General features: G+C 41.2%; 1 protein-coding gene across 1 annotated transcript in view; it reads left to right on the plus strand.

Annotated features, from left to right (window-relative positions):
- LOC149467991 (cysteine-rich protein 1-like) overlaps positions 1-11,338 on the plus strand; it is a 60,122-nt gene extending 48,784 nt beyond the window's left edge. The window contains exons 3-4 of the mRNA XM_089670895.1: positions 1,430-1,484; positions 5,804-11,338. Coding sequence (XP_089527021.1) covers positions 1,430-1,484; positions 5,804-5,889 — 141 coding nt within the window. The 3' untranslated portion in view covers positions 5,890-11,338. The remainder of the gene's footprint in view (positions 1-1,429; positions 1,485-5,803) is intronic.
- The last annotated feature ends 208 nt before the right edge of the window (positions 11,339-11,546 follow it).

Here is an 11,546-nt window from a genome sequence, read left to right on the forward strand (position 1 = left end):
CAAAGACAGACATTTGAATTACAACAGCAAGCTGCATTTATGTAATCATTAAAGCCCAATTCCAACCACAGGCAAAAACAGCTAACCCCTTTCCCTCCAATTCCCTGCACATGGTGCTGTTTTTTTATTTTATTTTTTTATATGAGGGTGCATGAGTGTTGCTGGAAGATCTTTAAACCATGCCAAGCAATGGTCACATGACCTCTGACCCTCCCTTGGCTTTCGATCCAGTGTGTACACCCAGATTGGGTGATGGTTGCACCTTCTGTAGTCCAGAGGCCTACAGGTGCTTGTGGCCATGACTGCCTGTGGCTGACCTTAAAGTCAAGTAATACTAGAAGTCATTTAACCATGAAATGAAACCACAGTTATTGGACACAGTGGGCAAAGCTGTGGAGAAGATGATTATTGCAGCAAATACTACATTTATTACATTAGAAAAATCATAATGTATTTTTTAGAAAGTTGAGTTGGGACATGTTTAGAGTGATACCAAAAGTTCAGCCTTTTTTTTTTCTTTTTAAATAACAAACGTCATACTTGTTGTACCTACTCTGTGCAACACTGATCCTCCTCTTCTCGGGTTTCCGGTTGGTGGTCCTGGCCCTCCCCCCTGCTGAGTGCCCCCCAGAGCAAGCTGCTGAAGTCCACTGTCAGATGCTAAACAAAGTCTGTCAAGGCTCTGCAGGGATCCCAACAATAATGCTGGGATCTGCCCAGATTCCTGGTTGGCAGCTGGCTCAGCCTTTCAGTGTGCCGCTGAGAGCCTGAGCTAGCTGCTTCTGCCCCTTCATAGTTCAGCGCTCCAGTAAGTGCTGGAGGAGCAGAGCAAAGCAGAGAGATGAGCAGTCAGTGCACTGTGCTCAGAGTGGACCTGATAATTGAGCAATCAGTGATCTGAATGCTCTTGATCATTCAGTTCTCAGTGTAGAGCCAGTAGGGGACAGCTACAGCTCGGATCAATAGTGCAGTCATCTAGGTGAGTATGTATGTTTTTGTTTTTTTTTTAAATCCTGCACTTCTTTTTTAAGTAACATGCTTAGAATTAGTTAGAAGATAAAGAGTTCTGACTTTCGTATGACTTGCTGAATGAATTACTTCAGGCGCAACTAATATTTTAGAAGGTGGTCAACAATATCAGCTCCATATTTCTCTCAGTATAGATTTGCCTTTAAATATGTTTTACATCGTACTGCAGTATGTCTCTTTGCCGTAATGAATGTGCTCAGAAAAAATTACTTCTGAAAACAGTAGATGAATATATATACGTTATCAAAGCCTGGCCAGATCTCATTATTCTCGTTGTATGGTTCTTTTGATCAAATTAATCTGAATCTGGACCAGGCTATGGTTGGAAGTTGATAGCAGTTTGAGATGTAAATGTAAAAAGTGCTCTGTCTATGTATTCTAATTTTCACCTTTATTTCAGTATGATAACAGGCCATATTGCAACAACTGCTATCTTTTGCATTTTGGACCACGAGGTAAGATTCCATTTTTGTTCATTCTATACTACAGTACAGCTTGCAGTAGAGATAGTGTATGTGTGGCTCTGTATATAAACACCTGTAAGTGACCTCTAAAATCAGCTCATTGCTCATCCATTGAGAATGACAGCAATCAGCTATGTCGTCTTCTAGTGGATGATTCCTTCAAGAGCTCCACTGGTGTTTTAAATGGCATAGTAATGATAACTCACTATATGCATTCTCATAACCTTCTTTGATGAAAATTAGAAATATTCAAATGAGCACTACTATGGACTGTATTTAACAAGACTAAATGTAATAACCCCAAAGAAGCAATCAGATTCTACTTTCAATGACCAGATTTCACTGAAATAAAATTGTAATGGTTCCTACATGTTGCTCTAGTGTGCACTTTAGCTTTGATCTTATTATATAATAGGTCAATGTATATTCATTTATTGGTGTCATTTAAGGTGTTATCTAAAGCCAAAACTTTTTTTTGAATTTGAGATAGAATAGGGGAGAATTGGGAGAAACCCTGTGAGTTTTTTTGCTGCCAGTGTTCTTATGAAGAAGACTTACTGTCTCTAATACAGGAAATGATGGGAAATTCACATTTTTGACCACAATGCAAATAGAGATGAAATCTTCCAAAGGGAACATTTGTTATGGTGACTGCTGTCCACTTTGAAGAGATTTCCTCTCACTTGCTGTTGTGTCTACAGGCCTGGAACCAGGGCCGCCGATAAGGGGGTACCACCAATCCTCTTGTAGGGGACCCAGACAGCAGGGGGAATCCGATATGGACAAGACAAGGAGAGGGATTGGTGCATCTGGGGGGCAATTACAGGAACAATGCCCAGTGTGTCTCTCCCTGCAGCAGCTGAAAGCCAGTTTCTTCCCCTCTCTCCAATAAGCTTTCAGCTGCTGCAGGGAGAGACACACAGTGCATTGTTGTTGTAATTGTCCCCACTCCCACAGTGCTGATACCCCCCCCCTGTCCTGCTTATATTTGGTTCCCCCTGCTGTGTGCGCCCCTGTCTCGCCCCAGTGCTGCCAGCTTTCCTCTCTTGCCAGCTGCTGCTGTCATAGGGACACAGCTGATTACGTGATGAGGTAAAAGGCCAATCAGAGCAGCCTTTTACCACATGATCAGCTGTGTCCAATGGCACAGCAGATCACTGAGTAAATACAGTTGCCGGTTAACGGCAGCACTTTCTCTCTCTGTCACAGCATGAGGAAAGTTCTGCCGATAACAGGCAGCTGTCACAGAACAGATCGACACTGATGATCAGTGCCCTGCAGTGCCACCCAGCAGTGCCTCCCACTAGTGCCCAGCAGTGCCAACCATAAGTGCCGCCCAGCAGTTGCGCCCACCAGTCAGTGGCATCAGTCAGTGCCACCAGTCAGTGCCATCAGTCAATGCTGCCAGTCAGGGCTGTCAGTCAGTGCCACCCATCAGTGTCGCCCATAGGTGCCCATCAGAGCCGCCTATCAATGACCATCATTGCTGCAAATCAGTGCAGCATCATCAGTGCCTCCTCATCAATGCCCACCAGTGCCACCTCATCAGTGCTCATCAGTGCTGCCTATCAGTGCCCATCAGTGCTGCACATCAGTGCAGCCTCATCAATGCACATCAGTGAAGAAGAAAAATGACCTGTTTCCAAAATATTATAATAGAAACAAACTTTTCAAATTTCTCTTTTTCTGTTTATAGTGCAAAAAGTAAAACACCCAGTAGCGATTAAAATTACTAACAGAAAGCTCTATTTATGAAAAACAAAAGATAAAAATGTCATAAGTACAGTGTTGCATGACTGCACAATTGTCATTCAAAGTGTGACAGCACTGAAAGATGAAAATTGGCCTAGGCGCAAAGGGGGTATAAGTGCCCAGTAGGAAAGTGGTTAATAAGAGAATCACTGACATGATGTCAGTTGGTCTGTTTGTGGCAGGGCTGAAATGCAGTGGAAATGTTTTTTGGGGGATTAAGTTAATTTTCATGGCAAAGAGGGACTTTGTAATTAATTGCAATTGATCTGATCGCTCTTCATAACATTCTGGAGTATATGCAAATCGCCATCATAATAACCGAAGCAGCAGACTTTGTGAAAATGAATATTTGTGTCATTCCCAAAACTACTGGCCTGTGCTGTAGGCTGGATTCATACTTCTACAATCTGATATTGATCCAAGTTTTAGCCCGATTAGGTAGTGCAAATTGGATGTGGTTTGCATATTCTATGAGGCTAAAATCACACTGGAATCGCACCAAAGTAGATCAGGAACATTTTCCAAAATCACATCCTGCTGAGTTGCATTGATGTGAATGGGAACCATTGAAAACAATGTGATTTCCCTTGCCATGCAATTCTTGCAACTCAAATCACATCTAAAATTGCTCTAATGTGAAAAGAGCCTTATGTTATTTCATACAAAGGAAGTGGCTTGCTAAGTATGCAGCAATCTGCTGTCAGTTCCAACAATCTATTAGAATATAAAGTATTATGAGATTTTCTCGTAACCTGACTGGCTGTATGAAGGAAACAACACTTTGCTACATGGGAAAATCCTTCAACTATGAATACTTGGGCAGTATTAATCTCTTGCTGCTCAGAGATTTAGTCTCATTTGCAGTACACTAAAAACATTGGAGGGAAATCAATAAAGCCCTAATAATATTTCTCTAGTGGCCCTTTAACAGATCCTGCACCAGATTCAAAAATCCTTGCCACCCGTTTTGGTAGCTTTACCAACACATGCATCGGATTCAGGTAGTTCTTTAAAAAGTGGTGCTATTACTTTACCAGATTCAAATACAATTACCTCCAGCTTGCAGATAAAGTAACTGGAGGTAATTAGGACCAACTATAAGTTGGTGTACAAAGACAGGCAGAGTGCCTTTGTATACATGCAGCTGGGGAGCAAAGGAAACCTATGGCACTTGCTTGGCGCACAATGGCAATTGCCTGGCAGAATAGCTCAAATGTGTTTGGACTAGGATTTGAGCTCATCCTTAACCACTTTAAGTCCGGACACCTTAACCCCCTTCCTGTCCAAGCCAATTTTCAGCTTTCAGTGCTATAACACTTTGAATGACAATTGCGCGGTCATGCAACACTGTACCCATATTAATTTTTTTGAGACAGATAAAACTTTATTTTGGTGAAGAAAGTGTTTCTTCTTATAAAATTTTGCAAATAAATAATCTTTCTTCATAATTCTTGGCCAAAATGTATTTAGTTATCTTTTTAGCAAAAAAATAACCCAAATTAGTTTATAACCAAAAATTATAATTTTCCAAATTTTTTTTACATTTGTATTTTATTTTTCTATATTATTATTTATTTATTTATTTTGTTAACATACTGTCACTCTAGCAGTCACCACTGTACTACTTGTGGGGGGTGATGAAGATTTTGTTTTCTTTTTTTACACTGATTGCTTTTACACCCATAAAGGCTTTAAAAGCAATAATTTCTCCTCTCTGACTGCATTCTTGCTGCCATTGATAAATACTGTGAGAGCTGTGATTGGTCACAGCTTGTCACATGGTACAAGGATGTTGTGAATAGCCTTGTACCATGTGAGCTCTGTGATCATTCACAGATTTCACGAGTAGTAAGCAATGATGTCAGGAAGTGACATCTTGCTTACTACTATTCATGTGATCACTGATTGGCCAATCAGTGATCACATGAATTGGGACCTCACACAGAGGACCCATACAGTGATTGGACACAGCGGGCACTGGATCGCGGTGCCGCGCACTCCGAGGGAGCATGCGCAGGTTGTGAATACGGGCGCCATTTATAAATGGCAACCCGCTCCTGCACTACTCCCATCCGGCCGTCTATGTACATGGGCTGGACGGGAAGTGGTTAATTGTGCCATCTAGGGGAGTGACTTTTCTCCAGCAAGTAGATGCTGACCCCAGATGATGTCTTAGTAAAGAGGATGCTATACGGACAATGGAAGACATTGTCAAAGATGCTGGAAACTGGAAAGTGACAAATCTGGTGCAGCTCTGCATAGAAACCAATCAGCTTCCAGGTCTTATTGTCAAAGCTTAACTGAACAAGCTGAAGTTAGAAGCTGATTGGCTACCATGCACAGCTGCACCAGATTTTGCACTCTCCAATTTTAGTAAATCTACCCCAATGAATTCCTGTATGTTACACTTGCAGATTACTAAGCTTTCACACACTAAATATGGTATCTATATATAAATTTTATTAACTGAAATCAATCTATAAATGTAAAATGCAAATTCATCCTTTTACAATATGCCTGTTACAGAAATCTATATATTTTTTATTTCTTTTCTATAGCTCGTGGTCCAGCATCTCGAAATCCTTATGGCAGAGAAGCATCTACTTCCTCCTCGACAATAGCTAAAGAAAACCAGAGCAAATAATGAAGAATTGTGATATTAATCTCGAGCATGTTTCTCCTTTTGTTTTTTTGGTGTCTTGATCAATAAATTCTGTTTTATAACATGTACAAGGCATAACAGGGAACGACATTTGTAAACTATAACAAACATAAGCCTTTTTATAGTATTTGGCTGTAAATGTCATATTATTCTGTCGTTATTGCTCTATTGCTAAGACATTTGTTTCAAATGTTGCTAAGTTGTTTCAGAATTTAGATACATGGAGACAATAGTTCATATTTTATTAACCTACTTGCAAGGAAAAGTGGAATTTTGACTATAAATACATTTTCAATTATATAAACAATAATGTGTCTTGCAGTTTTGGAACTACTCTTTGCACTTAACCTTTTTGCTGCCAGAACTGTTTCTGCATTTTTTGCACATGTTTAAAAAATCATTTTAGACCTGAAGGTTACACAAAAACCCCAAACATTATACATTTTCTGAATGTAGACACCCTAGAATATAAAACAGCGGTAGTTCCAAATTTGTAATGTCACATGATATTACCACAAAGGCCTAGGAAACGCAAAATTTCAGTAAAAAACACATTAAAGTAAATTTTTGGGCAAACACACAATAAATTACCCAAATGTTTGGTAAAAAAATAAAAGATGAGGTAGCACCGAGTAAATAGATACCCAACATGTCAAACCTCGAATTTGTGTGTCCGTGAAATGCCAACAAACCTCAGTATCCTATAATTTCCAATAGGTGAAGCTTCAAAAGCCCCTATAGGTCATCAGTCATATAGGTCATCTGAATGCGGTGCGGTTCCTGTGCAAATCACATGCGATATGCCGCACCGCACAAGTGTGAACCCAGGCTGATCGCTAGCAGTTTCAAGTAACATGACCCCAGTCTCTGACAGCTTGACTCCAGTCTCCAACAATCCCTGTAGCACAGCCTATGACCATCTCCTCTTTGACAGTCTGTTGTAGCAATACATATTATAAATAATGTATGCGGTCCTTTGATGATATTAGGGGCCATATCTGATACCCCATATACCCTGTAAGTTGGCAATTACTGGCTCAATGCACAGTTGAAATATATTTAAGAGAGCAGTGTATCCGTCAAAGGATATGTATTTCTGTACATCCAGTCCTGAGATTTACATAGCTCTTTCCCACAACACAGTCCTGTCTAACAACAGATCTCTCTTGCAGTCTGACTTACAAGCTTCCCTTACACCCACATCCTGTGATTGGAGCAAAAAAGGGGAGACAGCACACTTATGAGCTCATCTTCATGCCACTCTGCTCTCTCCTCCCATTGGCCTGCTCTTTGTACTCTAGCACACCTGACCAGGGCTGCTGTTAGAAACCACAGGGCCCCTTACAGCCAACCTGACAGCCCCCCCCCAAACTACAGGGCCCCATACAGCCAACCTAACAAGGCCCCCCCATCCCCACAAAAAAAAGAAAACAGTTTACTAGTTATGAATGAACACGGTGAGTAATCAGTACCGATCACTAATTCTGTTTATTCAGGAAGGAAAGGGGGTGGTAAATTACTGGAACCAATCCCCTGTATGTTTCTCTCTGCAGCAGCTGAAAGCCAGCCAGGGGGGAGGAGAAGAACCCAGTTTTCAGCTGCTGCAGGGAGATACTGCAGGGAGAGCCATACAGGGGATTGGTTCCAGTAATTGCCCTGTTCACCCTTCCTGCCCACATCCAATTCACACAGCTGCCTGGGCCCCCCTGCAGACCTGGGCTCCATACAGGAGGACTGGTGGTACCCCCTGCACCTGACTGACTCCTTTTGCTGCTGCTCCCTCCCCTTCTGCAGTACAGACTGCACAGTAGAATGCAACAGTCAAATTCAGGTACATACACTTCTTGCATTTAAAAAAATACATTGAATGATTACAGAGCTGCATTCATTTGTGACTTGTAAATCTGACTGAAGCAGGGGAAGACTGACAACCCATGGGGCCCCCGGGCAATAGGGGATCATGGGGCCCCTGTGTCCTTGCACAAACTCAAAAAAGCCTATTAAAAAAGTACCAGGGGCATCTCATGGGGCCCCCTACTGACCCCGGGCCCTCGGGCAGTGCCCGAGTTTCCAAATCGTCAGTCCGCCCCTGGCCTGAAGTTCACTTTAAGTCCTGGATCACACTGATGTGCTTTCTAATGTGGCTCAGATCACATTAATCCACATGACAAGTGAAATAACATGAGTTTCTATGGAGGCTGTTCATATGCAGTGTGGCTGCAATCCAATTTTAACCCCTTCACGCCGGCGCCTCCCAGCCCTTGAAAAGTTTCAGAAGCCGGGAGGCAGGGCGGGGTTTAGGGTCATGTGACCGCCGTGACATGCCATCATGACGGTCACAGGATCGGGAAAGGTCCCGATCGAAAGAGGAGATCGGGACCTTTCCGTGAGTACCGGACATGTGTGCTGGGAGCGCACAGGGCGCATGCTCTCGGCACATATGTCCTTTTTTAATAGAACGCAAATGTGCGGCTGCTCGGCATCTAGGCCCAGATGCTGGGAGGCCGCACATTTGTGTTCGGCCGGCGTAAAGAGGTTAAAAAGGATCCTGTGTGAGTTAGGTGCATTGCAGTGTGATTCTGAGAGCCACAGACTTCAATGGAAATGCTTTCAGATCACTTATCTGTCATATTGACATATGAATTCAAGTATGTTTTCTCCCCAGTCTTTGCTCTCCTTACACAGCAAAGAAAATGCAGCTGCATTCAATTTGTGTCCATATCACATCCAAATTCCATTAGAATCACATTGGAACCACATCAATTGTATTGAAACTGCTTCCTAAAATCGCACTGAAAAACAGATCGAAATCAGACTGCATCAATATGAATCTAGGCTTAAAGGATAAGTTCACCTTTGGGAACATGTTACATGTTCCACCCTTTTATATGGTGAAACATGTAACATGTTCCCATAGCCACAAGCCACCACCCACTCCTCTGACAGATAGTTTCCCTGTACTACAGTGTACATTTATCATGCAGCAGTAAATGAACGCTGCTATGTTCTCCAGCATTCTCAGAGGAGACAGCTCTCCTCTGAGTGCCTGTTTATGAAGCAGTGTAGACCGATATTCCTGATGAGGAGAGATGGATAGATGCGATCTAAAAACACTTTGAACTCTGGAAAACGGCTGTTATTGCTGTAATCTTGCGAGATATAGTGAGATCACAGTAACGAGATCAGTAAAACACACAGCTGTCAGTTTAATAAGCAGTGGGAAATTACTTCTGCTGAGGTGGCAGCTCTCCTCTGTACACACTAATTAAAAAAATTATATATATACTGTATATATATATATATATATATATATATGTATACACAGTGCATACACAACAATGACATATACACACACACACAAACACGTGTATATATATATATATATACATACATACACAGTACATACACAAAAATTATATATTTATATATATATATATATATATATATATATATATACACACACACACACACAAAAAATTACACCTCTCGGCTGGACAATCAGGGATGGAGAATTTTCACACAGATAGCAAGTGAAGGGCTGACATCGCTCCTTCATAAACTGGCCGTTTCTGTGTCTGTCGATTGCAGATTCTCTGAGTGCAGTGAAGATCAGTAGAGAACATGTCCTCTGCTGATCTTCTCTGTTTCATAAACCACTAATGTACTGAAATCAGCAGTGATCCTCAGGTTCGTTGCTGTTCTCAGTTTCAAAAATGGACACCTACCTCTCAAATTTGAAAACAGCACGGCCGTGCGGGGCTCCACCCACATGATCGCATCAGTCATTCACAGACTTCTGTGAATGAACTGCAAGTCCTGGCACCCTTAGCGGCTGTGGGCTTGTAGTTTTCAGTGAACTACCATGGCGCTATGGAGTGTTGTGGTAGTTCATTGAATCTTCCCGTCAGAATATCTGCTTGCTCATACATCCGACAAGCAGATATTCTGACAGGTCTGCAGGAGACCTGCATGGTATCAGTGATCTACTGATTGCTGGTGCAATGCTTTCCAGGCTCCTGCAGACAAAAATAATAAATGCACATTTTTTTACCTGCAAAAAATGTGCATTTATTATTTTTGTCTAAAAGGTAACTTATCCTTTAGAAATGTAAATATTTATATGCAGATAAAATAAGTAAGACAAATGTTTTGTTTCTTGTTTATGTATTATTACGTGAAAGAAGTATCCAGTTAGACAAGTACTGACTGCCTCAAGAGAGTATCATTGGAGGTGACATCCACAAGATGATCTCACACCATTGTTTGTGGGGTACTGGTGGAACCCATGAACATCTTTTAAATCACAGTCTGACTTTTGGAAACTTCTGAGAGTTACTATGGGCAACTGTACATTGCTAATAACAATCTTTGTGCTAAGCTTAGAAACATATTCAAAAAATTAACATCCAAAGGCCATTTGCAAAGCCGACACTGTCATGCCATTATATCATCAAGGCATTTTTGTAATTTTTAATATCTTTATTTTTTTTATGTAAAGCATAATAAGAAAAAACACATGTAGAATGCTGCAGAACTAGCATGCTTAAAGGTTAAGTTTAGATTTTTTCGCTGGGAAAAAAATGTGTTTATTATTTTTTTTTTCACAGGAGCCTGTAGAACATTGCACCCACAATCAATGGATTGTGGGGTGCAATGTTAGGCTCCTGCAATTTCTTCCTCTAGCTCCACACGTCTGTACAGACTTTCAGGTACTGAGCTGAGGAAATGTCAATGAACTATGAGTGCACATTACTGCATTTATGTTCCATTGAGAACTACAAGTCTTTGTAGTTCATTTATTCACAGATCTCTGTGATTGAATGATGCAGCTGTGTGTAGCGCGCCAATTCCAAAAGTGACATCTGTTTTGGAGAGAAGAACCCCTACATGCTGTCTTGAGGGGGGGGAACTCTGGGGGATGTTTTGCAACTTGTTACATATTAGACCCTAAATACAGGTGTAATGTAACATGTTGCAAAAGCTGGAGTTGGCCTTTAAGTACAAAATTGCCATTAAACTTAATTTTTTACAACTTTAAAATAGCAATGAAAAATTGATTCAACTTATATATGGAACTCTAAGTGGAGTGTGTATGCTCTTCATATGTTTGTATGAGATTCCGTCTGATGCCCTTGTCTCCTCTCAAAAACATAAAGCTAGCTAATTTGCTTCCATCCGTATCTGTCTTAGAGTACTCTGGGTGGGGTAGTCTATCATTTTCACCCAGAATTCTCAGAGGATGTGATTAAAAAATATCCTGGGTGACACTTGTGTAAACATTGGGTGAAAATATTGATGACAGGACCTGTGTACAAATATGGACAATAGATTGTGAACTCCCTCTGGAGCAGGGGCTGACATGATTGGTCAACTCTGTAAATGGATGCAGGATTTGTCAATGCTAAATAAATATATAAAATAGGAAAACATGGACTGCTATCCATTCAGCAACTTTTTTTAATTTGTATTTTTATTAAACTCATGCACTATAATCTAACTGGTATGTGACTGTCACTGGCCCTTACGGATTTAGCATTTTAGCAAATTTTCAGGACATTTTTAACCAGTTGGTGACCGCCTACCACAGATATACTTCGGCAGAGCAGCCCCACTGTGCTGAATCACGTACACAAATGTGA

Source organism: Staurois parvus, unplaced genomic scaffold, assembly GCF_062004578.1.
Source record: "Staurois parvus isolate SC_StPar_1 unplaced genomic scaffold, SC_StPar_1.0 ptg000096l, whole genome shotgun sequence".
Lineage (NCBI taxonomy): Eukaryota > Metazoa > Chordata > Amphibia > Anura > Ranidae > Staurois > Staurois parvus.